The 26655-nt window shown below is 46.5% G+C and overlaps 1 protein-coding gene across 21 annotated transcripts in view; it reads left to right on the top strand.

Moving 5' to 3' along the window:
* Positions 1 to 26655, top strand: part of nrxn1a (neurexin 1a) — a 125310-nt gene that overhangs the window by 54055 nt on the left and 44600 nt on the right. For 17 of the 21 annotated variants that reach the window (XM_081697429.1, XM_081697431.1, XM_081697438.1 and 14 more), the window contains 7 exons: positions 3060 to 3504; positions 8851 to 9234; positions 14468 to 14671; positions 17216 to 17242; positions 25215 to 25337; positions 25716 to 26097; positions 26225 to 26415. In XM_081697429.1, coding sequence (XP_081553555.1) covers positions 3060 to 3504; positions 8851 to 9234; positions 14468 to 14671; positions 17216 to 17242; positions 25215 to 25337; positions 25716 to 26097; positions 26225 to 26415 — 1756 coding nt within the window. The remainder of the gene's footprint in view (positions 1 to 3059; positions 3505 to 8850; positions 9235 to 14467; positions 14672 to 17215; positions 17243 to 25214; positions 25338 to 25715; positions 26098 to 26224; positions 26416 to 26655) is intronic. The other 4 variants (XM_081697435.1, XM_081697440.1, XM_081697443.1 and 1 more) reach the window with 1 other exon arrangement.

Below are 26655 nucleotides of genomic sequence, written 5' to 3' on the forward strand. Positions count from 1 at the left end.
ATCCCTTATAAAATGGGAGATCTTTCTCTATCTGTGCTGCTCTTCCCATAGTGGCGGTAGTGGCCCACGAGCAGAATCCAGCACACACCGTACAGCTGAAATGCAGTCACCCATTAATACTACCCATGAGGTCAATTCACATGTGCAGTCTGGTCGTTTGAAAACAGGTCACAGATCACCAACAGGCCAGCAATGACCAACAAAAGAACAGGACACGTAGGACAACTACCTTTCAGTCTGGGAGAAAATAAAAGGTCTGATTAATAGGGTAAATAAGCCTTCAATCAGTGTAAATAGCAGAGCTGGATAACTGTGTGATGGGGTTGGGGGCATGGGTATGGTTGAAAACATCAATCTCTGTGTCACTGGTTGAAAACGCCCATCTGTGTGTCTCTGGTTGAAAACACATCTCTGTGTCTCGGGGATTCCATGTTACTTGTGTGTCTCTGAGGGGCAGCAGTCTGGTATGGCAGCCTGTGAAGTACAACACTACAGCGGCCTGGTTAGACATTCTACTGAGTGCTTAAATGTTGTTCATTCTGAATCCGAGGGGGTTTGACGTAGTGCTGTGAACTCCCTCCAAGCTGTGTTTTCCACAAACTGAATAGTAACACCAACAGACGTGTTCTATTCCTACCAAAATGGGATCAGAGCCACTTTCATTTTCTGTACATAGACAAAGGCTGTCCTTGTTATCATTAGTAATATGTCAAGCATGTTTTCTTCAGAACTTGTGGTCTGATTGGCCCTCAGTGTTCAAGATACAGTTGCTCTGTGATGATTGTGCAGTGTCTAACTAAGGGAGGATCATCTAAACTTGTGAAGCTCTGCCCATGGTTAAACCTGAAGTGCTGTGACCCACCAGAATTCTGTTATCTCACAGACCAGTTAATTGGTGATACACATATTCTTTTTATTGCATGTGCCATTGAACATGTTTCTGTTAATGAAAGTTTGAAATGCTGTCCATAAATAATAATAAAAATAAAAAGAATAGGCACATTAGTTGAGGTTTTTCAATCATTTTTAATAAATGGCTGCCAAAATGCCAAAGTGGGGGGAAAATTAAAAAATAGACTATGTGAAGACAGTTTGAAAATGTCCGATGATAATGAAACAGACACACACTGGTCACTGAAGATCAACCATGGCTTTTGATACAACGCAAGTCTGTATCATCTTACTGACAGACCTTGTGGGGGACTACAAGACTACAAGAGTGGTCAAAGCACTAGCCTCCCCTTAGAGACATCACACCGGAAATCCATCCGTTAGTTTGCCGGGGCATGGAAGCAACAGTCTGATGTCATGACTGCCCCCACCCATCTTCATGTAATCCCCCTCTTGGCCAAGCTGTAATGCTTTCGTTTCTACAGATTAACGGACCTGCCAAAGGTCTAAGACCCATGAATACAAGAATATGTTAATCCGGTACAGCAACAAGCCACCCTGAGAAGATTCTAAATTCATCTTCTTTTCTTCTCATCTACACCACAAAAGTATTATATCAATGAGCGTAACCTCCACAGCCTTTTCCCCCAAAGGATAACAGTTAAATACGTATATGTGACACAGCATAGAAAAACTAGTGTGTGCACTGAAGTTGTGTGTTCAACTGCTGCTTTATTTGAACCAAATTGTAAGTGCAAAAACTCCAGCTAATCTGTTGTCATGCACAGTTTGTGTTAGTTATTCTAAAGCCCTTCATCAGTGATCAGTGTCTGGGCACTGGGGCTGCTGTTTTCTGGACATTTTAGGTTATTGGTGATTCTCAGTCAAGAGTGACATTGATATGTGTAAAGGCTAAGGTGCCTGATAAACTTGCACCAGGCCCAATAACCATGCCACTATCATGTCAGTGAAAATGCTGTGTTGAGAATGATTGTGAATGCTGTGTTTGCCAGTCAAATAATATCCTGTCAGCAGTATCCTGATCTTGTGGTCAGAAGTGAGCAAATGATCAGAGTGAGTGCGGCTGGCAGTGTATGCATGGCAATAAATGGGACACAGTCTACGATTGCACCATTTGTACCAATAAGGAAGTATCCCTAGAATCTAATGAAGTGGCCCTTGACTGTAGGTACAAGGCACATGCTTCTATTAAAGTGTGTTTCCGCCTGTGTGGTGTTGTGTATTCCATGGTTAATTAACACAGGCATTTAGGGTGGGGTTCATGAAAGGCTCATCCATCATTAGAATGCTAGTTTTAGTCTGTGCATCCTCAGAGCTTTGGTCAGCATATCCCAGCAGGCCACTGGCCTTCTCCGTGTCGTGCAGACAGATGTAGAGACCTCCACCTGCTGCCCCTGCTACAACTCTTCCCTCACCATACACTCGGCCCTGGAGGCCCTGTCGCACACTGCTTGGTTACAAATAAGCTGTGTTTATTTTCCCCCCATGTCAGTTTATGAGGTGGGCTAAGTGAACAGGTGGGAGGACGAGCGGGAAAAAGGACCTCCTGCGGTTTGTTAATTGCTGGTACAGCTCCAGTGCCTGGCCATGTGATTGGCATTTCTGAGGCATCGTCAATATCCTTTTATTGCATCCACATTCCATTATCTCTTTCCTGGCAAGGGCTCAAATTAAATCGAAACTTGAATTAAAAGAGGGTGATATTGAACACTTCACAGTCTGCTGCTTGGTCTAAATCACAGTCTTTAGCCATGTGGCGGAGGACGACAAAATGACTTGGGCCTCTACAGCCGGGGGGGGGGGGGGGGGGGGGGGGGTGTAGACCAGGGGGCGATCCAGGTTGAACCTTTCTAAAAGCAAATGGGAGAAGAACCACACAGATTCATAAAGCCAAACACACCACATGCCATGTCATTGGTGTGGACATATTGCAAAGTACAGGGATATCGCCTTCTAAAATGTTCAATATGTCTCACATTTCTGGCTTCAAGTAATACAAAAGGGAACAAACAGGAATAGCTCAATCAGGAATTATTTTTAATCAGTATGCCGGAAGCTGGATATTAGGTAAGCAGGATGATTAGGGATTGTGTGTGGTTCTTGGTCTCATTGGCATGGTATCTCTTTGTTTTCCCATGCACATAAAGGTGGTATACAAGAACAACGACGTGAGACTGGAGCTGTCTCGCCTGGCCAAGCAGGGCGACCCCAAGATGAAAGTGAGCGGAATGGTGGCTTTCAAGTGCGAGAATGTGGCCACGTTAGACCCGGTCACCTTTGAGACGCCCGAGTCCTTTGTGACGCTCAGCAAGTGGACAGCAAAGAAAGCCGGCTCCATCTCCTTTGACTTCCGCACGACAGAGCCCAATGGCCTGCTCCTCTTCAGCCACGGCAAGCCCAAGCAGCAGCAGCAGAAAGACCCCAAGGGCCCCAAGACCATGAAGGTGGACTTCTTTGCCATTGAGATGCTGGAAGGCCACCTTTACCTGCTGCTGGACATGGGCTCAGGCACCACCAAGACCCGGGCTGTCAACAAGAAGGTCAACGACGGAGAATGGTACCACGTAGACTTCCAGCGGGATGGCAGATCAGGTTAGATAGCCTGTATTCTTTTTTTATTTTCGTCCTCTGGCATGCAGATTTGTTAAATATACACCGCCTTTTTTTTTTTTTCCGCTGTGTTTTGCCCTCTGCTGGTTACATTGCCTGATTGCGTGATTTACCACTGCTGGATTTGTGTCACGCCAAGCAATTTTAAAAAGAAAGGCGTTTTCCTTGTGAGTCTTTATTGATCATTTTCAGGACAAGTATAATATATCAAAGTTTTCTGTGTATCTTCTTTAACAATGCCTTTGACCTTTTGCTTTTTCTTTCTTCTTGCATTAATCAACTATATACAGTCAGGAAAAATACTGCATTCCAAGAAAAAATGGCGATAGCCCAAATAAATAAACAAAAATTGTATACATCATAACACAGTTTTTATCATTCTTAAAATCAGATGGGTTTAGATTTGCATTTTATTTCCACATTTATTTTCCTGGTAGACAAAATAATAAACAGTCAGTTGTTTACTTCTATATATATTCCCACTATCAAATCTGGTGTCATTCCTGATACATACTTTATGCATTTATTCCAATGCTTTTTAAAATACATCTGATCTTACAGAGAAAGTTATCTTTCCATTATGTTGATTTCTTTAGTGACTTCAGGCATCTGTATTTTGTATTTAAGTATTCATCTATTTGTCCTATTTCAGGACATATAGGTGCATATATGAGCTTCCTTTATATCTTCCCCAAATGTGTGGATATTTGGATATTCCCAAAAGATGTGAAGGTGATTTGCATTTTGGCACCTACAATTCTTCCAATATAATAGGGCAACATCACCATATGGGCTGTCTGCTGAGGTGTAATAAAAAATCTGATAATATTTTCCCAACAGAATTCCCTCCATTTTATAGACTTCCCACTGTAATCTCCATATATTATTCCATTCTTCTGTAATTACCATATTCTGTTGAGTATATATTCATCCTCCTTGGTGCTTTATTAATCCTACTCATGTTATGGCACAATTCTGTATGTATATGATTAATAATTTCACTAAGTCTGTTTTGTATCCCTGAGACCCCACTTCACTCTTTGTTCAGAGTAATTTCTAATGTGAAGGTATCTATAAAAGTCATGTGTCTCTAGTAGAAAGCATTATTTTAATGTTTGAATATTCAACATTTCTCCTCCATCTACTATAGTATGCATAGCCATAATTCCTTTTGTCACCCATATTTTAAAATTTATTATCCAATATATTTGGCAGGAATTCTGAGCCATGAGCCCCCCGTGTAAAGATTATAATATAATCCACTGTATTCACTGTTTCCACTATATTCTCTTTTCCATACATTTCCAGCATTAGTTATTTTCCATACATACAATGTGAATTTCACTCATGGGTCCTTATTTTCATCTGCATATCTTTGTAAATCTGCCAGTATTAGTATTACTTGCACATTTTATGTTATATTTCATAACTACTTAATATTACAACTACAGGCAACTTGATTTCTCCCAAATATATTGCTCCATTTTAATGGACAATTCTACTTACTGTACCCTTAAATATATATTGGTCGGTTCAGTGGTTAAGCTCTGGCTGCTGTTTAACGTGCGTGGCAATATTGACATAAAATCAAATATATTTCCACGCCTGCCCTAAAGGCAGTCCTAAGTGTGCCTAAAGGGCCACTCTGTCAGGCTGAGATTTAAATATGAATGGCCCCGCAGCCTTTCCTGCCTTTCACTTCCCTCCATCCACTGTCTTCTCTGCCAGAGTTGCCATGGAAACCAGAAGTCGGTTTCCCAGAGGAGCGAGCGAGTTAGTGATCAGCGGTGCCCAGTAAAGACATTTCGTCCCTGACTCACCCCCTCCCCCAGTGCTCTGCATCTACGCCGCCAGCCTGACGTCTGAGTGCTGGCCTCTGAATCTCGCCCCGCTCCTCCCTCAAACTTTGCAAAGAGGGAAAAAGGCTTATTGATCTGTGGCTATTGCCAACGCATGAAACTCTCAGCCACCCCCCTGGATATCGAAATGCAGGTCACCTACATTCTGGTGAGCACAGTGAGGCAGAACTATGTGGAGAAAATTAAATGGCTCACAGAGCAATTATGAAATCAGATTTTTAAAGCCAGAGTGGTATTTTCGTTTTGCAGTAATGCGGTAGTCGATTAGGATTTAATATGATGCCTTTAAGAGAGTTAGAGCATATTTTGTCTATGGTTTTAAATTGTATTTATTCTTCCAGGCATACTGCATAGATGTAGTCCATGACGTACGGTACTATCACGTCTTTAAACTGAGATTACCATAAAGCCTCCTAATACGGTGTTGCGTTTCTGCCATGGTGGGTTTGGACATATTTTGAGACTGAGCCGAGAGGGGAAAAAGCTGTAATGATGCTGGCAGCCCACGGGCATCTAAAACACCACTGACAGATGGGACCTTCCCTCAGTGCCAAACAGACTGAGCTGTGCTACGTGGATCTGCAGCCTGCGTGTACTGCCTGCCTACACCTACACAGAGTCAGTGTGATCATACATGCACATGAGAGTGTATATGCAAATGCACGCGTTTGAAGGTTTGTACGTGTGCGTGTGTGTTTGTGTGTGAGCACGTGTATGACTGTCGTGTGTTTGGGGTATCGGGTATTGATTTGCTCTGCTGCTTGTGTGGACCAAATGTCCACATAAATATAGGAAAACAAAAAATGTTATGTTGTGGGAACATTTGGTTGCTGAGGTGAAGTCATAGCAAGCGAATGGAAATACATACACAAAGCTAGTAATATAGTGTGTGTTTGCACCCATCTGAGTGTTTTATGTGTGTCTCTGTGTGTGTATGTGTTTGCAAGTATATGTATGTGTATGTGCATGTACGTTTCTCTCTGTGTGTGTGTGTGTGTGTGTGTGTGTGTGTGTATATGTGTGTTAGGGAACGATGCATGAATGTGGTTATATGTGCACTCCTATGTATATATATATATATATATATATATATATATATAGTGTGTGTGTGTGTGTGTGTGTGCGCGCGCACGTGCATGTGTATGTGTGTTAGGAAATGGCACATGGATGTGATTATATGAGCACGTCTGTGTGTGTGATTGTGCACGTGTGCATGTGTATGTGCAAGTTTATGTGTGTTAGGAAGCAGCACATGGGTGTGGTTATATGTGCTCTCGTGTGTGTGGGTGTGGGTGTGTGTAGAGAGCGGCGCATGGGTGTGGTTATACGTGCACTCGTGTGTGCATGTGTGTGTGTGTGGGGGGGGTGTGTGTGTGTGTGTGTGTGTGTTTGTGCACGTGCGCATGTATGTGTGCATGTTTATGTGTGATAGGGAGCGGCGCATGGGTGTGGTTATATGTGCACTCCTGTGTGTGTGTGTGTGTGTGTGTGTGTGTGTGGGTGCACATGTATGTGTGCATGTATGTGTGATAGGGAGCGGCACTTGGGTGTGCTTATATGTGCACTCCTGTGTGCGTGTGTGAGGTGGGAGGGACTCTAGAGGAAGGTCGGCCATAAGGCAGCATGCTGTGTAATCGTTGAGCACTGAGAGGGGGAGACAGGATGACAGAGCATGCTCATTACAGCCAGCCTGCGGGAGATGTTTGGCTGCCGTTTAGGCCTGTAGTCGCCAACTCCAGCTCGCCGGACAAGATGGTGTGCATGCATGCGCATGTCAGAGAGGAAGAGGCAGAGAGATAAAGCACGACAGCTTTAATTAAGAAATGAACATCTCCTTTACTGATTTCATTAAGAATATCTCCTTTCATTTAGTTTCATCAAATAACATATCGTATTCCTCACTCCTGCAGTTAGACGTCTATTTATGTCTGGAGAGTATTATCGAATACTTGTGTTCAGATAAGTAACAGTTAATTCTGCAGTTTCTCTTAAAACCTGAGATAGTTGACAGGCCCTGAATTACCCTGAGTGTAATTACTGCTTTTGTGCTAGTGCTTATACCTGTTCAGATGTGTTCCTCCTGTCTGTAAGTAATGGCTCACCTCACAATGGCCTGTGGAATCTGTGGGAGAGTTGGTTGGGTGCTGGAGCCAACACTAGGGGGCGACCTTGGTTTCCTGCACTTGGTTCGCTGCTCTGAGCCTCTTGAACTCTTGCCGTACATTAAAAACCTATGATGACCATTGATGCTGAAAATAAACCTCCGATCCGTGCGCAAATCCATCACCCGCTGGACCCAGCTCCACAATCGTGCACACCCTGTCCTGGCAGTGCAGCCAAGTTTACCAGCCCCGTCCATCTGTTGCTTTTTATTGTGATCAAGTTGCAGAATGTATACCAAGTTAAAGCCATAAATCTTCGGGTACACGGAAAGACAGCATTTAAAGCCTTCGGCACACACTGGAACGTGTGCGCCGGCGCCGAAGCCTGGGCTACTTTTTTCAAACGAGACTTTGCAAGACGCCCAACAACTGAGCCGATGAAAGTGGTGGTGGTGTTCCTGGTCCCGCCCCCCTGCAGCCTGCACCGCTTTGCATACAGATGCTGTGATTTGGTGCCAGTTACGAGGCCTGCCTACGGCCAGCATCGCTCCTCTTCCGGATTAGAGCGGTGTTTTACTGAGCTCAGCCTGGAAACACTAATAAACAGGACTGGGAGCTGGCGAGCCCTTTGTGCTAATCCCTGCCTGTGCTGTCCCATCACATGAGTAATGCTTTGGTTTTGTCACCGCCTTTAGGCGTGAATAATGGCAGCATGTAATGGAGGGAAAAAGAGCAGGAAAACGTGCCGTCACGCCATGGATTTAAATGGCTGTTTGTGGGCTTTCTCCACAAAAACAATGGGGCTGATTTGGAGCCCGTGAAAGTGCTTTAACGTCATTAGAGTCAATAAAGGGCTCTCTCGAAGGCAGATCCGTATCGGTCGTATTAACCTCCCTGTTACAATGCATGTCATATTAACAGCAAAACAGTGGCAAGCTTACATTTCAGCATGCCTGGGGAAGGGAGGTTGATGCCCCAACTGTAGATGGAACTGAAGACTCACATCGAAACTTTGGTTTATGAATCAGAAGCATTAATATTCTTCTTGCAACATATGAGCTACATGCTGTCACCTTCTCCTAGATAATAATTCTTCTCTGAGCTTTGTCTTGCTGTACATGGCCTGACATCATACATCAGTGAGGAGCATATTTCATCCATTATCCACATGGTGTGTGCGTATGCATAACATTCTCTGTGTGCGTTTCTCATCCGATGGCTAAGATAATGGCCAGTGCTTAAAATGTATTAAAAAATATATATATTGTGTTCTTCACCCTCACTCACGAAACCAAACAAAATGGTTGCCCAACATTACTATTCATTTTGGAAGATCATAACACTTTCTTTTCCCTGTTTTATCTTAGGCACCATCTCTGTGAACTCAGTGCGCACTCCCTACACGGCTCCTGGCGAGAGCGAGATCCTGGATCTGGATGACACACTGTACCTGGGCGGCCTGCCCGAGGACCGCGCGGGCCTGGTCTTCCCCACCGAGGTGTGGACCGCCCTGCTCAACTACGGCTATGTGGGCTGCGTGCGCGACCTCTTCATGGACGGCCAGAGCAAAGACATTCGCCGCATAGCCGAGGCCCAGCGTGCCATGGGCGTGAAGCCGTCCTGCTCCAAAGAGCCGCCCAAGCAGTGCCTGAGCAACCCGTGTCTAAACAGCGGCTCGTGCCGAGAGGGCTGGAACCGTTACGTGTGCGACTGCTCTGGGACCGGCTACCTGGGCCGCTCCTGCGAGAGGGGTGAGTCGCCGGGACTCTGTTTGGGGCTGGGAGTAAGTGCCAGTCGTGACGTTGGGCCGCTCGTCGTCAATGTGGCATTGCGGAGACCCTTCTGTTGGCAGACTGGCCTCGGCAACGAGGAGGCAGTCAGTTCACTGACGTTACTGTTACCGTGGTAATTGTGTTTCTTTCCAATTCGTGTCATCTTCACTGAGAGGCACTCGAGCGTGTGTTATTTTGTACACACATTTATTTCTTTTCTCCTGGCAGAATTTCAATGCCGTTGTTTTTCCAGATGAGTGACAGCATTCAGTGCAGCCCCTTCTCTGCTCCATGCAAAGCAGATGACAGAAGGAGAGAAACAGAGAGGAAGTAAGAGAGACTGCGGTAATAAAGAAAAACCGGCCTATGTGTTGGGAGAGAAAGACAAAGAGAGGGTGTGAGTGGGAATTTGGAAGTAGTAAGATTTGTGGCGTTTTGTTACACCCTAAGGCCAGTAATTCTTTCTTAGTTGGTCTGTATAGTTGATTAATGATCATTAATTAGTCCTTTTGTAAGTAATGTATTTAAATAATGTTCTATTGTTTTATTGCTATTTATTTACCTTTTTTTTATGTTAAATCGCTTTGGCAGTAATGTAACTTGTAACATTAATGTCAATAAAGCACTGTTCAATTGAATTAAATTGTAAGAGAGAAAGAGAGAGAGGGTGAAACAGAGTCAGTAAAAGCCATTTTCTGTGTGTTGAGTTAAATATCTTCCATCAGAGTAGTTTCTGTGTGTGCCTGCTGGCCTCTGGGAAAGTCTCTGACTCTGGCTAATTGTTTAATGGGAGTGTGTGGCAGTCGTCTTGCCACAGTTATCCTACAACATGTTCCTGAATGCTTCAGTAAAATGCAATCAATTATCTTCACATTGTTGGAACTGCACACAGGAATTATGGAAATGATCCGGTCAATTAGCTCAACAGAGATCAGTGGCTTTGCTGCGACTGGCGTGAAGCTGCGTGTTGTCGGGCGGGCCGGTGTGGGCTCAGGAGATGGCACCGAGAACGCTCGTGCTTGCTGCCAGTTCCTTTCAAGTGCACACACCACTGTTGTTTAACCAGCAGCGCAGAGCTGTTTGGTGCTGGCAGAACAGAAGACCGGAAAGAGGAGGGCAGAATTCTCATCCTGCCTAAATCACTCAGTATGATCACTGTGTTACAAGCAGAGGACAACTCAGCTCAGCATCAGTCATCGAATGATCTGACTATGAAAGGTTACTCAGCTGGGCTGTCAAATGATTGATTATGGCATTTGAGTTTAGTATTTAAAGATTTATTTAGAAATTTGTTTTTTATGATTTTAATAATTTATGAGTAAGCCAATGTAAGATGCAGTATTTTTGCTGCTGTTTGCTTCACACAGTATTCATCTGTCATTCTGGTGAGTTGTCCATCACCATATTATGGTTAGGGTTTTTTCTTAATGCAACTTTTAAACTGAATACCAGAAAACCTACTGGAGTAGAAAGATGATTACATTTTTTTTCCAAACTGTGATGGGACAAGAGTCAAAGTTGCTATAAACAGAACTGAGAAAAGCGCCTTAAGTCCTGCAGATGAAGGGAGCTGAGCAAGCCCTGCTGTTGCGCGCCTCTTCACCACCTCTCTGTGACTGCGCTAGTTAGACCCGCGGCTACGTTCCGTCAGAGTGCGGCTGTGTGTCACGTGGTGGGATGCGCACAGCCAGGCACTAATAGGATCCGCTTTGATTTCCTGCCACTGTACCTGCTTGATTGCGCCGTTGGCAGGTCTCTCGTGTTGATTTACAGCTCAATGTTTGTTTCAACCCTCTCACTGCACACTCTTGACATTCCACGAGGTGTCGTGTTGTGTGCAGAGAAACTAATACTTCTTTATGGCAAAGGTTGCAGTGGAAGGCAGGAACCCACCATGAGCATGGCTGAATTATGCATGATGCCTGAAAGCCAAGACATCCTGTTTATCATGGTTGTTGAAGGTACATTTGCCTAAGTGGCGTGGTGCGGAGCGCTCCCGTGGGCTGCTCTGTGCTGGGGGCTTGAGCCGGGCTCAGCGTGGGCACACATGCTCCCACTGTAACTACTGCCTCTTTGTATACCCACGATACCTTGCATGAAGTGTCACCCCCCTTTATAGAAGAGAGTGTGAGAGAGAGAAAGGCAAGGATGGGATATAGAAATGGGGCGTATGTGCATCTGTGTGTGCGTGCGTGACTAAGTGTGTGTGCGTGACTACATGTATTTGTTTGACCCCTTCTTTTCAGAGGAGGAGTCTTGGACAGTAGCGAGTGGTAAATGAAAGTAAGAACAGATGGAAGGGCAGATGGAGAGGGGGATCAGCGATGTACACTCCTTTCTACCTGCAGGCCTCTCTTTGTCTCTCCCTCTCTTTTCAAGTGTTGGGAACTAGGACAGCAACTGTTTCTCAGACTCTTTTTCATTTTCCAGGGCTTCGTGTAACTGTGACAAGTCTGGTCTTTAATTTAGTAAAGCCTGTTTTCGGCTAGGGGAAAATTAAACCGCACGTCAGCATACAGATTCGGCGATATTCCCAAATCGCACATCCCACTTCTTCCCCGTCCTCTCCCTCCCTCCCTCGCTGGTCGATCTCCGTGCTCTGTTTTTCAAGCGTGCCATCTCATCAGACCTCTGCCGCCCTCTGCCTAGTGTGAGCTGCTGCCGTTCCATCATGCCCTGATTGGATGTAATGCGTTGGCCGTCAGACAGTACAGGGGCGGCTGCGCTGGGCTCCCCTGCTGCGTGATAGCACATTACCATGGGAGGGGGCCTGCCAGGGTCCGCTGGACCCCACTGGTCACCTGACTCCTTTCATTAGACTTTCTCTGGTGTGAGGCTACTTCGCTCCACGGGGTGGGGGGGGGGGGTCTCAGTCGGTCAGCTGTCGTGTTTTGGGCTATGGCTGGCGGGAAGGCTGGACTCGGGTTGGAAGGGGGGTTGAGGTCCCTCATGGACATTCAGGTGTGACACCCGGGAAGAGGGCAGCTCAGCGCGGGGTGCACCGGGCTGGGGGTGGGAGGATATGCAGCACAACTATCCTCAGTCACACTAAGCATAGCAGCTTTCAGATGCAAAAAAATGAATGAACTGTACCTAAGCAGAAGTGACATTGGTTCACATTTTCACAAATGCAGTGATGCAAAGTGTCAGACAGAACATTGAAAAATTCATGTAATCCACATAAATTCATAAAAGTTGTTATTTATTAAACCTCCAGTGAGGATGCACACACACACACACACACACACACAAACACACCCAGATAAACATTTATACATGCACACCCACCCAACCATGCATACTTACTCATACCCAAATGCATGCATGCATACACCCACATACCCACTCACCGATATCCAAGAACATGCACACACACACACACACACACACACACTCAAATATACTCAGATACATCCATTCACAGCCACACAGACATCAAATATATACAAATGCATGCACACGTACCCTCAAATACACACAATTGCATACACACACACGTCTGGCCATATGCATGCACAAACGTGCACGTACACTCAGATAAACCCAAATGCATGCACAGACAAACATACTCCCAAACACGTGCACACACGTACACTCACCTGCATTCAAACACATGCACACACACACACATATTCCCATACACTCAAACACACACATTTGCATACACAAACATACACACACATACATCCAATTGCATGCACATACACATACACACCTATACCCACATGCATGCACAAACACACACTCTCTTTCTCTCATACACCCAAACACGTAGACACACATGTACACTCACATACATCCAAACATATGCAAACGCACTTACACTCCCACACATCCAAACGTATGCACACACATGTACACTTCCATACACCTAAACACTTGCACACACACGTACACATTCTCCTTGGGGGCTAAATGCTCTCTCCTGTGGTCATTAGTATGCTTGCTTCCATGCATGTTCTCTTGTCTACTCTCTTGTTTTCCACAGACTCCCCTCCCAAACTCTGAGGCTTGGCTATGTCCTAACAGAAACAGGAGATGGCAAAGCAATCACAGGAATTACAGTAACAGGAGATGGCAAGACCATCACAAGAATTGCAATAGATGAATAGCTGTGTGTGAACATTTGCGTGTGTGTGAGTATGTGTGTGTGTGTGTGTGTGTGTGTGTGTGTGTGTGTGTGTGTGAGAGAGAGAGAGAGAGAGAGAGAGAGAGAGAGAGAGAGAGATTGTTTGTGCGCATGCTTGAAAAAGGCCAATTTAATTGCTTCCAGGCTGCAGCTGTGAGTTCTTTGGAGCACTTCCGATGGACAGGGATGTCTCCATAGTCCTCTGGCCAGATGCTAACTTCTTCCCCCCTGCTCAGGATTTGCGGTGGAATAAACCCACGTGCCTGTCTAAAAGCACTGGCTTCACTGGCTTTGTGGAAAGGGCAGATTTCCAGCGCAGACCTGCTTCTGTCCTCGTCGTTCTCTTGGGCCTGTGCTTCTGTTCTGAGACGCTGTCAGCTGTCTGTATCTCTCCTCTGTTCCCCTTTCTAGTCTGTGCCTCTCAGCGGGGCAGCCAGTAAGATGACGACTCCCGCTTTGAGCTTTCACTGTCTTCCACAGTAGGCTCAGTGGCTTAAGATCCAGCCACTAAATTGAATTGGCCAATGAAGTGATTGCCACGCGAATAAACAGATTAGAGAAATGGAGAAGTGCTGGGGGTGTAAACCACGACTCCAAAGCCAAGCCCTGCTGCACAGCAGCAGTAGTACATTACCAGTGATAGACTTCATAAATTACACTCCATATGGAAATGAACTAATGGAATCCAGCATGTAATGTTGGGATTTTATTTCTTTATGGTGTCCGTGGCCATTCTTTTTTATGATTTTTTTTAAGAGGCTGGTTCAGCTGTGCCGCGCAGGTGCGCAAGGAGCCAGCGAGCGGCGCGGGTGCGCGGCGCGGCTGTGCGAGTGTGCGACGCGGATGAGCGGGTGTGCGGCGCGGGTGTGCGGTGCAGGTGAGCAGGGCTGCGAAGAGCCCCTATGGCCGGCTGTTAAAGGGCGTAGTAACCTGCCGCTCATCTGCCTCCATGATCCTTGCAAGCTATGATCAACAGCCCAGTGGCGTCTGCAGCACGCTCACCCTTCACACTGCCTGGAGCTCGGCAGGAGGTGGTGCCACCTAACTCCTCGCTCTGTTTCTGTCTCCCCCTCTCTCTGTCAGATGCCACTATCCTCAGTTATGATGGCAGTAAGTTTATGAAGATCAAGTTGCCGGTGGTGATGCATACTGAGGCGGAGGACGTGTCGCTACGGTTTCGCTCTCAGCGCGCCTACGGTGTTCTCATGGCAACCACCTCCCGCAACTCTGCGGACACCCTCCGACTGGAGCTGGACGGGGGGCGGGTCCGACTTACTGTCAATCTAGGTATTTCAACCAACCAGAGCACTTGTGTTTACAGCCATGCTATAATCCAGACTGTACAATCTCTTGTGTTATCCAAGTGACATAAATTATTTAAACACTTACGTGTAAAGGTCACAGAAATATTTGCACCCATTTTTATAGAAGTTATGAAAAAATATATTTCTTCCTTTATTACCTACTTCCACAATTTCACTATTTGCCAAATTAACATGAAGTATTATCAGTTTTTCTCTTCACCACCATATTAGTGTAATAATCCTCAGACTTCACGCACACACTTCAGGCATTATGCTGTTGATGTCTGTGTGTTGGAGAGAATGGGAGGGTGTAGACCCTTCAAAGGCCAGAGTCTGCTGCCTTGCCCTCACTCCCAGGTGAGCACGCAGTAGCGCCCCCACCAGGGAGTGCACACTCACTGCCTCTTATGCTGACTCACTGCCTCGTTACCTCACACCACTACCTCGATGCTGACCTTTTTCACTTTTTAAACACAGTGGACACACTGGGTATTATGGCCAGTCTTTGCTTTATTTTTGCTACTTGACTCGGGCCGTATTGTTAATATTTTTGACCTCTTGGCAACCATCTTTCAGCATTCAGCTGAAGGTTTCCGAGAGCTGCCCTCTGTGCACACACCCACACATACCCACAGATACAGTACCGCTGATATAGTACAGTTGTCTGCAATATTTCTGAGACTATGCAGACACATTTTGGTTACAGTGAAGATTTTAGAACTTCAGCATGTTATGTAAACATATTGCAGACAACTTTTTTTCTCTAATCCACATTAGAGCGAATAGTTCCAATATAGCAGCCTAGTGTGTGCAGGTGTTTTCTCACCAAGACTGCTGTTTCAGTAATGTACCATATTGCCATCCGGCTTTTGGCTACACGGTCAAGGCCACTAGACTGGTCCACTTAAAAATCAGGTCTGGCTAAAGGTCCTGTCTCCAAGAGGCACTCCACCCCTTCTTTACCTGCCCCTTCCTGACACACACACACACACACACACAAGGATACACACACACACACTCACTCTCTCTCTCTCTCTCTCTCTCTCTCTCTCTCTCTCTCTCTCTCTCTCTCTCTCTCTCTCACAGATACACACATACAAATAATTCCCCACTAGCCCAGAGGGTGTGCACTCCCTGTTAGGGCAGTCACGTGTTGCTCTCTGGCTGTTTGTGGCCACATTTTTGCTGCGGTTGACGACACACAATGGGCCTCAGCCTCGTGGGACACCGTAGAAGCCGGATTTGTGATTTGCTCTGAATTTCTCGCAGCCCTCCACTCCATCACTGGACACACAGAGAAGCTACATGAAAAATATTGATCCCCATTCCAGAGGTAGACTTTTCAAAAGATTGCAATAAAAGTGTCCTCTTTCTCTGCAGTGAGAACTAAAATGAGAGGTATCATTCATTACAGCAGCCGCACTACTGCAGCTATATAGCTCCAAGTTAAAGAGAGCTTCAGTAGTGGTACTCATTGTGTTATTTTATTCATAATACTAGATTTATCGTAGTGCTTATAGTGAAAGCATAACAGTTACAGCTACAGTTTTTATTCGCGAATGAACGGTAAATGAGCATTACAGCTTGAACCACAGTGACTAAGGGTCATAAAAGCATTGATGACTGCTTTAGCGTCTCGTGTGCACAGGCGTAAGTGACCGCCGTGATAGATGACAGCGTGACAGCGTTCGCTGCTGTGTCTGGTTATTCCTTCCTAAGGATGCTGTGCTCCTCTGCTAAAAGGGGAGGCAGGCTGCTAGTCTGGGACTGGAGGGTTGGTGAGGGCTTTTCATTTGTCTCTTTCTTTCTGACCCATGAAAGCATTGCGAATCCGGCTCCTCCTCCTCCCCCCCGAGCTGCTGCACCGTGGTGGACATTTTCCGACGCTCTGCCGCTGCACACCTTGACGAGCGAGAGAGCCCCCTCTCCGCTCTGCCGCCACCCCTACCGCCGGCGTCTTCAGAAACACTTGTGCTCGCTCTTTAATTCATCCTCTCCCCTCATTAAAGGGAAGGCGGCTTTAAAACAGCAAAGAAAAAGTACACCGGGGAGCGGCAGAAGCGGCGGTGGTGAGGACGTCCTGTTCCACCGGCTAGACTCTCTGTCTCTCTCTCTCTCTCTGCCGCTGCCATTCGCTGAGCTAACACAGAAAGGAAATTAATCAATCAGCTCTGAATATTCAGCAGTGCTGAGACATATTGATCTGAAGACAATCATATACCTATACTTGCCAAATTTCCCTGATTCTAAATATATTACAGGCCAGTGAGGTCATGATTATTCATGAGCTCGATATGTGAGTTGGGGTGTGAGAGCACGTTCTCTCCGCCTGGTGTTTATTATTTCAGTGTGGGAGATGGAGCGTGGAGGGAGAGAGAGACTGCGTGACTGATCAGTGTAACAGGTCTCCTCTGGTCCACACCATTTGTGTGTCTGTCCCCAGTGTGTGGACATTATGTTTTCATGGATTTCTGCAGTCTTAACCTTGAAGGTGGAATTTACATCTTGTCTGTTCTCCCCCATCTAGACTGTATCAAGAATAACTGTACTACCAGTAAGTGACTCTCTTCCCTATACCTCTGTCCTCTAATCGCTTCAATAGTGCTGAATGAAATATGATGATATATGCTCTGTTTGTAGAGATTAAGTAATGTGTGAGTGTGCGAGTGAGCAGGGTTGTGTGTGTGTGTGTGTGTGTGTGTGTGTGTGTGTGTGTGTGTGTGTGTGTGTGTGTGTGTGTGTGTGTGTGTGTGTGCGTGTGTGCGTGTGTTTTAGACATGTCGGTGCATACTGAAATTTACATCAAGCTAGGCTGTTATGTACACCAGGGCCTAGTGAGGAGGAGAGTGAGTTGGAGAGTGAGCAGCAAGATGGAGAGTAAGTTAAAGAGTAAGGCAGAGAGTAAGATAGAGAGATAGAGAGCAGCCCACTGGTTGGTTCTCCCTCAAGACAGAGAGTGAGGTAGAGGGCCACTGGTTCTGCTTCAAGACAGAGAGTGAGGTAGAGGGCCACTGGTTCTGCTTCAAGACAGAGAGTGAGGTAGAGGGCCACTGGTTCTGCTTCAAGACAGAGAGTGAGGTAGAAGGCCACTGGTTCTGCTTCAAGACAGAGAGTGAGGTAGAGGGCCACTGGTTCTGCTTCAAGACAGAGAGTGAGGTATAGGGCCACTGGTTCTGCTTCAAGACAGAGAGTGAGGTAGAAGGCCACTGGTTCTGCTTCAAGACAGAGAGTGAGGTAGAGGGCCACTGGTTCTGCTTCAAGGCAGAGAGTGAGGTAGAGGGCCACTGGTTCTGCTTTAAGACAGAGAGTGAGGTAGAGGGCCACTGGTTCTGCTTCAAGACAGAGAGTGAGGTAGAAGGCCACTGGTTCTGCTTCAAGACAGAGAGTGAGGTAGAGGGCCACTGGTTCTGCTTCAAGACAGAGAGTGAGGTAGAAGGCCACTGGTTCTGCTTCAAGACAGAGAGTGAGGTAGAGGGCCACTGGTTTTGCTTCAAGACAGAGAGTGAGGTAGAAGGCCACTGGTTCTGCTTCAAGACAGAGAGTGAGGTAGAGGGCCACTGGTTCTGCTTCAAGACAGAGAGTGAGGTAGAGGGCCACTGGTTCTGCTTTAAGACAGAGAGTGAGGTAGAGGGCCACTGGTTCTGCTTCAAGACAGAGAGTGAGGTAGAGGGCCACTGGTTCTGCTTTAAGACAGAGAGTGAGGTAGAGGGCCACTGGTTCTGCTTCAAGACAGAGAGTGAGGTAGAAGGCCACTGGTTCTGCTTCAAGACAGAGAGTGAGGTAGAGGGCCACTGGTTCTGCTTCAAGACAGAGAGTGAGGTAGAAGGCCACTGGTTCTGCTTCAAGACAGAGAGTGAGGTAGAGGGCCACTGGTTTTGCTTCAAGACAGAGAGTGAGGTAGAAGGCCACTGGTTCTGCTTTAAGACAGAGAGTGAGGTAGAGGGCCACTGGTTCTGCTTCAAGACAGAGAGTGAGGTAGAGGGCCACTGGTTCTGCTTTAAGACAGAGAGTGAGGTAGAGGGCCACTGGTTCTGCTTCAAGACAGAGAGTGAGGTAGAGGGCCACTGGTTCTGCTTTAAGACAGAGAGTGAGGTAGAGGGCCACTGGTTCTGCTTCAAGACAGAGAGTGAGGTAGAGGGCCACTGGTTCTGCTTCAAGACAGAGAGTGAGGTAGAAGGCCACTGGTTCTGCTTCAAGACAGAGAGTGAGGTAGAAGGCCACTGGTTCTGCTTTAAGACAGAGAGTGAGGTAGAAGGCCACTGGTTCTGCTTTAAGACAGAGAGTGAGGTAGAAGGCCACTGGTTCTGCTTTAAGACAGAGAGTGAGGTAGAGGGCCACTGGTTCTGCTTCAAGACAGAGAGTGAGGTAGAGGGCCACTGGTTCTGCTTTAAGACAGAGAGTGAGGTAGAGGGCCACTGGTTCTGCTTCAAGACAGAGAGTGAGGTAGAGGGCCACTGGTTCTGCTTTAAGACAGAGAGTGAGGTAGAGGGCCACTGGTTCTGCTTCAAGACAGAGAGTGAGGTAGAGGGCCACTGGTTCTGCTTCAAGACAGAGAGTGAGGTAGAGAGCCACTGGTTCTGCTTTAAGACAGAGAGTGAGGTAGAAGGCCACTGGTTCTGCTTCAAGACAGAGAGTGAGGTAGAAGGCCACTGGTTCTGCTTTAAGACAGAGAGTGAGGTAGAAGGCCACTGGTTCTGCTTTAAGACAGAGAGTGAGGTAGAGGGCCACTGGTTGGTTCTGCTTTGGGATAGAGAGAGAGTTGGAGGGCCACTGGTTAGTTCTGCTTGTCCCTGCCCCATGCTGACTGTAGCCTCCCTGGCAGCCATTTTAAAGCAGTTAGACAAATGAAGCTCTCCGGCTAAGAGCCGTGATTATACTTCTCCATCACACTCCAGCCCTTGCTGTTTCCAACAGCCCTAGTGTGGATCATTTCCTTCGAGAGCCTCAATTCAGTGCTCTCCCTCGAGCTCGAGCGTCCAGCTCGTCCCTGCGTCCCTACACGATGCTCCCTTCCTGTCATCCCATCACGCCTGCAGCGCTCTGAGACGTGACGGCGGAAGGGCCAGTGTTTAGCCTCTTATTCAGCGTGGGGGAGTCCACTAAGAGCTATGGCGAGTTGCTTTCCGTTCGTTTGCTCATTAACCTCCCAGCACGTCAGGCTGAGGAACAGCAGCTGGAGAGCAAGGATTGTGAGGTAAGAGGATGGTGTCGGCCATCTCCGCGCCCTGCTCCACAGCTTCTCCTGTCCCCCTTTCGATTTGTCAGGGAGCAGTAGCTGTTGCTAACGCCCGCCCTCTGATAGGCTCTGGATAATTTAGTGGATGGCTTGCAGTTAATGCACAGAAAGTCCCTTTGTTTGTTTGTTTTTTTGCTTGCGCGTGAGGGTTGGGTTTGTTTCCCTGTCGCTGAGTGACTCAAACTGCCACTGTTCATTCACATTCAGAGTGACGGTAACGACCAGCTTCCTCCTCTACCGACAGCCACGAGTCTGCTGCCAAATATGGCCTTCAAAAAAACCAACCCTTTTTGCGTTGCATAGTAACAACGGTGTACTTATTTAATCACTTCAATAGCTATGCCTGCCTTTCCCGTCCAATCAGAAGCCCTCAGGAGTTTCAAAGGACCTGACCTTTCAGGAAATCATCTGAAAGTAAAAAAGCGAAAATGTTTTCTGATTTCATTTTGCAGTGCAGTCCTCTTTTTCCTGTTGGGCGTGAGTTAGAGCATAGCATGCAGGCCTGTGGTAGGATGTTACTGTGCTGTTACTGCAGAGGCATGCTGGTGACCCCATGTTGACTAAGTGGATTGTCTAATTTGACGGTAATTCAGTGATCCATGTTTACCTGGTCAAAACACCCAAGAGGGTGACGCAGCTAGGTTTTCTCAGAGGGGCTGTCTGTGTGCTTTCCTAGCTTCCTCTGGCAGGGGAAAATACACATACACACGCACTTGCACACACAAACGCACCTCATCACAAATACACAAAGACGCTCTCACTGGCACGCAGACTATGCAAACAGAACAAGGCAAATCGATGTTAACAATCAGTTAGCTAGATATATAAGGAGAAAACTCACATGCAGGCATGCACACTCCTACACAGGTAGGGCATTTTTCTTCATACGAGGAATGATATAAAAATAGACATGCCCCCACCAAACACTCACACACACAGCACTGTAACGCTGTGGTTATGGGTTTGGGGTTTTCCTTTGAACAGTAGAAACACAGCCACATCTTCTGCTCTGTAAACAAAAAGGGAAATGTCTTCTGTCTTCCCATATTTTATAAACAAAAAAGGGGTAGTGGATTGCAAAATTTTCATTTGTTCCTGACATTGCGGATTTCTGTCAAACAAAACAAAAAATTATACAAAGATGCACATGCATATACACAGACCGTCACACGCAAATAGAAGGTTTTACGAAATGAACTTGGGACTGCAGATTTAATAACACCTTGTGACCAATCTTCATGGAGACATTCAGGTGTGTCCAGAGAATCCTTCGCCTCACGAACGTGAGATCCATGAGAATTCGAAAGAACTTCATTTCACTGAGACAACCTCTTCTATAAATATGCAGCAGCGATGCCACTTACCGGAATGGTCACACTCATAAATATGCAGCGCCAAAGCTTGGCTTTCATTTGTAATGCAAATAGCGTGGAAGACAGAGGAGAGAGTGCTGGCACTCGCAGGACACACAAGGCCCAAGCAGGGGAAACACAGCCATCACAATCTCATGTGATCCACGTGTGTGTGTGTGTGTGTGTGTGTGTGTGTGTATGTGTGTGTGTGTGTGTGTGTGTGTGTGTGCACTCTGCATGTTCAAATGCTCTGTTGATGCACCTCTATTGCAATGTGAAGTGAGTGATAGTGTTCACCAAAACTGACTTTCCTCTAGGAGTATATCTTTAGAGGAAAGTGCTGAAAGCCATTTAGAAGGATACATATCACAAGCTCGGCTCTCCGTCTCCAGCCGGTCTAATCTCTGAGCTCTAGAACAGATGGTCATATAATTATGTCCCCTCGACAGGATGCTGCTCCATCACTGTGGCATTAACCCAATTAGTCTCAGTGATGCTCAGCTCTGGGCAGAGTAGCTAACTTTGTTCATGTACTACTCGACTGGGCACCGAACCCAAATCCTCCTGTCCCAGTGCCTGTCCCTATAACTGATCTTCTGCCTCTCAATAGAACGGTGGTTTGTCCCCTAAACTGTGGCAAGCAGCATGCAGAGGGCTCGTGGGACAGTCCCGCCCCAGTGGCATATTCACCACTTGGCTCTACAAATCTTAAACCTTCAGTGTCTTTTTCTTATTTATAGAAGATTTGTTTTTTGGCCCCAGGGCCTAGAAACTTTAATTCCAGTGCTGCTAGCACTCCCTGTAGTCCTGAGTCCCATGAAGGCACCGGCAGCGTGCGAGAGGACGTTGCGGGCCCCAGGCCGATGCCGCGGGATGTACAGGACGCGCGGGACACCCTGAGCTGCAGCACCCAGGATGTATGGCGACCCGTGAGATAATCACACGGGAGTGCAGGGAGAGAGGAGGTAAGGGAGACAGACAAGGGAGGACAGTGATGGCTGGTCTGAGCGCAGCCAGGAAAACACGCAGCTTTAGCGGCTGAGAGGCAAGGGAACGGTGACGTGTGTGGCAGTCGCTTTCTCACCTGTGCATCAGGCCTCCAGCTAATAAACACGGCAGTAATGGAAAAGGCTCTTGCTGACGCTCCCTTACTGAGCCTCCCTCTTTCAACACTGCCTCCAAGGAGGCAGACACTAATGTGCGCTTCTTCTTCGATTTGTCACACATGAGGCAGATTTCCTACAATGATTTTGTAATCTAGGGCGCATTTTTGTAACTTTTCTGGTATTTTGCTCCCTAGAAAATGTAGCTTCCTCTCCTTCCATTTTAAAATGACAGCCCTAGAAGTGGCAGCCATTTTGCCTTTTGTGGTAATTCGTGTCTGGATCAGTTATAGTGTCTTTTAGTAAATGTACTGCTCTAAAGACTTTACCCTTTCCTTTTGTTTTAAGCAACATGTTCCTTTTCAAGGACAGGGCTTCATTTTGTCTGACTCTATGTCAGAAAGGCTGTACTAGGGAACTTCTGGTTCTGAGCAAAAGGAGATGTTTTATTTAAGGTCCCTGGATGTTTTATAGAAGGGAAAGAAGCAGGGGTTTTGCATGTTTTAACAGCCTGCTATTGTGCAGCTTTTCACTTCTTTTTTGTATCCTCATTAATTTTCTCTGTCCACCACAGGCGTTCTACTCTGTGTGTGTGTGTGTGTGTGTGTGTGTGTGTGTGTGTGTGTGTGTGTATTTATGAGCACCATTTTTCCAGCGACACGAACAGCGAGCAAATGCCAGTTAGGAGCTGTGACTCTCTCCTGGGGTATAGTGGGTTACACTAAGAGAGTGCTGTCACATCAACTTATGCACTGTTAATGTGTACTGAGTGACAATAGGATGAAAGTGATGTGTCTGGAAACTGTTAGGGTTACTGCATGCCTCTGGCTGCATTTGACTGTTTTTTTAGCTTTTTTAGATGTTATGTGATTCAATGACTTTTTGATTTCAAGGTTTATTAAATAATTTCTAAAAAATCTAATTGATGGGAATTAATTAAATGCTAGGTGTTATTGATTCAATGTTAGAATTTTTACATTTTAGATTCAGTGCTGTAAACCATCTTTGGTATTTAATGAACCAAAATGGTGACAGACCTAATTGTATTATCATCATTATTACCATCAGTTACCAATTACTTCAATCCAAGTAAAAGGTTTAAAAAGCCCATTGTAAAATGTCTCATAAATGGGTCAGACTAATGAGATGCTGGAGTGCTGAGTCATTGCGTCCTCACTGGAGGATGGCCTTAATCAAAATGACCACCTGTACCTGCTCCTCACAGGTGTTCTTAAAAGAACCAGACTCTCTTCTCCTCCTTGAGACTTGGAATGTGTGAGAGTGTGTGTGTGTGTGTGTGTGTGTGTGTGTGTGTGTGTGTGTGTGTGTGTGTGTGTGTGTGTGTGTGTGTGTGTGTGTGTGTGTGTGTGTGTGTGTGTATTTGTGTGCTCTGTACTCTCCCACTGGCCCTGGCCTGTCAGTGTTCCTACCAGCTTGTGCCAGCCACTCTCTCTTTTTATTTAACTGTGCCCTCTTCCCCCAGCTTGGGAGAGGGGAATAAAAGTGGTTGGACACACATGGCCATCTGCCCCACTTCCATGGCAACAAGAGGCTTTTCCAGGCAGAGTTGAAGCTTTGGTCCCTTTTAATCACTAATGAGGGCAGTGTGGCCAAAGACACCTGTGTGGTTCCCACTTGGTCCTACAACCCGCATTCACGACTGTGTTAATGGCAGTGATGCCCGTAATAACCCAAGAACTTCCCATCATCTGTTGCATCCAGTCAGCACAGAAGTGGTTGAATCATTATGTTCTTAAAGCACTTCTACATCATATTACACTGCTCCTCAACTTCCTCCATTCCTGTCCACACAGAGGTAGACTGCAGAGCATGTGCATTCCTCTAGGGGGCACTGTGGAGCAGCTCAAACTGTAAAGACTTTTATGCCTTTCTCCTTCTGAGCTGACTCATGGCCACCTGATCTGGATTCACAGTAAGCGTGAGCAGGGTGGAATGGGAAATCAATAGCAAGTCTGGCAGTTCTTTAATGGCGTCTCTTCTTTACCTGTTATCAAGTGAGATGCACTCCGGGCGCCGCTGACAGCTACACCGTGGCCCCTTAGCATCCAAGCGATTGACGAGCAGACACCATGGCCGGTGGAAGCTTGCTCCTCGACGCGTCCAGCAGTATGGCACTCACTCTACTCCCGCTGCCCAGGTGCACGGGACGAAGGGCGGGCTCTACAAGCAAGAAATTGCTTTCTCGAATGGAGTTTACAGTCCGCAGATTCTAAATGTGCTCCCTAAAACACTCGGGGATTGAGGGGACGTGAGATGAATATGCACTGAGCAGACACTGGACAGCGCTCCTGTGGGGCAACAGGGAAGCCTTGTTGCATGCCTCCATCTAGTGGCTGAAATATGACACTGCGTGGCTGGTGGACTTGGGCTTCGTTCATGCTGGTTAGTGCCAGGGCCATCTGCTATAGTTTTGTGATGCTGAGAAGCAAGATTTGGTTTGCGCTGAAGTCTCTCTAATCATAGAGTGCAAACAGAAAGTGTTCGTAGCCACGGTAGTAAGGGCCTTTCACTCCAGCACTGGCAAAGATAAAACTGTGGTGTGAATGTGGTGGAACAGAACCAAGGAGTAATTGAGTGGTCAGGCTCTTTCTTCACTTTGCGCTGTCTCTTTTCTGTCCACAATGTAGGGACTCCTCTTTTCTTCCTTTCTATTTCTCTCTCTCTCTCTCTCTCTCTCTTTGTCTCTCCCATCTGTTTCGATCTCTCTGTTGCCCTCTCTCTCTGTTTCATGAATTACAGCTCTTTACATTGCCCCCATTCCTCTGTCTGACCATCTCTGCCCTGTGGTAACGGATGTGTGGGGCTATGTTGTAGGTAAAGGCCCAGAGACCATCTTTGTGGGCCAGAACCTGAATGATAATGAATGGCACACGGTCCGTGTGGTCAGAAGAGGGAAAAGCTTGAAGTTAATGATGGATGATTTACAGCCCTCAGAAGGTACACCTCATACACACACGCGCGCACACACACATACACACATATGGCCAGTCATCATAAACAGAAGGGATTCATTTTCATAGCTAATGCATTTTGTGTTGTTTTGTGTATTTCAACTAGCCTGTGTATAAGGTCCGTACATAGGACAGGTCCTCTACATCTGATACGTTTGCTGGCTGAGACTCTACTCTGAGAATACATTAAATTAAAAGGTTCCTTTCTGACTTAAGAGTCACAACAATCGCTTATGGGATGCTATTGAATGTTAAAGAATTTCCCTTCATCCATATGGATTTTATAAAAATCATGTAACTTTGTTTCAGTTTTTCAAAAAAAACCTCCCTCTCTAAATCTGATCTGATTGGTCTCCTCCTGAAGGTCAAATCACAGGTGACCACACACAGCTAGAGTTCCACAACATCGAGACGGGAATCATTACGGAAAAACTCTACATGCCTGCCATGCCCTCCAACTTCATTGGGCACCTGCAGGGCCTGTCCTTCAATGGCATGTCCTACATTGACTTGTGCAAGAACGGGGACATCGACTACTGCGAGCTCAATGCCATGATTGGTTACAAGAGCATAGTGGCCGACCCGGTGACCTTCAAGTCTCGCTCCAGTTACGTGACGCTGCCGACCCTGCAGGCCTACTACTCCATGCACCTGTTCCTCCAGTTCAAGACCACTTCCCCCGATGGCCTGATCCTCTACAACCGGGGAGACGGCAATGACTTCATAGTGGTGGAGCTGGTCAAAGGGTGAGAAGCACTTTCCATCCTTCCTGGTGAAGGACATGGTGAACATGGTCTGCTAGAGAGAGCGTTAGAGAGCGACTCAGACTGTGCTGTGGGTATTTAGTAGTGTCTTATTCTTCACTGGCCACAGATACCTGCACTATGTCTCAGACTTGGGACATGGTGCTCACCTCATCAAAGGCAATTCCAACACGCCCCTCAATGACAACCACTGGCACAATGTGATGATCTCACGGGACACCAACAACCTGCACACGGTCAAGATAGACACCAAAATCACCACCCAAACCACAATGGGGGCCAAGAACCTTGATTTGAAAGGTAATGTCATGAGATTTAACCTGTAATCCAGAACAGCAGTGCACTAGTACTCCACTAGTTTCGTTGAATCTTTGATGCAATTTGTGAACAGAGCATTTTACAGTGCACGATTCATTTGCTCATGGCATTGTTTTCACATGTTTTATGCAGTATATTCCCTATCCACCAGAGGGGTGTATGGCCATATTTTGGCAGTGCTGGCATGTCTTTGTTTTGATAGGAGAAAATTCTTTCTCTCTC

Source organism: Electrophorus electricus, chromosome 15 (genome assembly GCF_041902795.1).
Source record: "Electrophorus electricus isolate QZ-2024a chromosome 15, ASM4190279v1, whole genome shotgun sequence".
NCBI classification, from domain to species: domain Eukaryota; kingdom Metazoa; phylum Chordata; class Actinopteri; order Gymnotiformes; family Gymnotidae; genus Electrophorus; species Electrophorus electricus.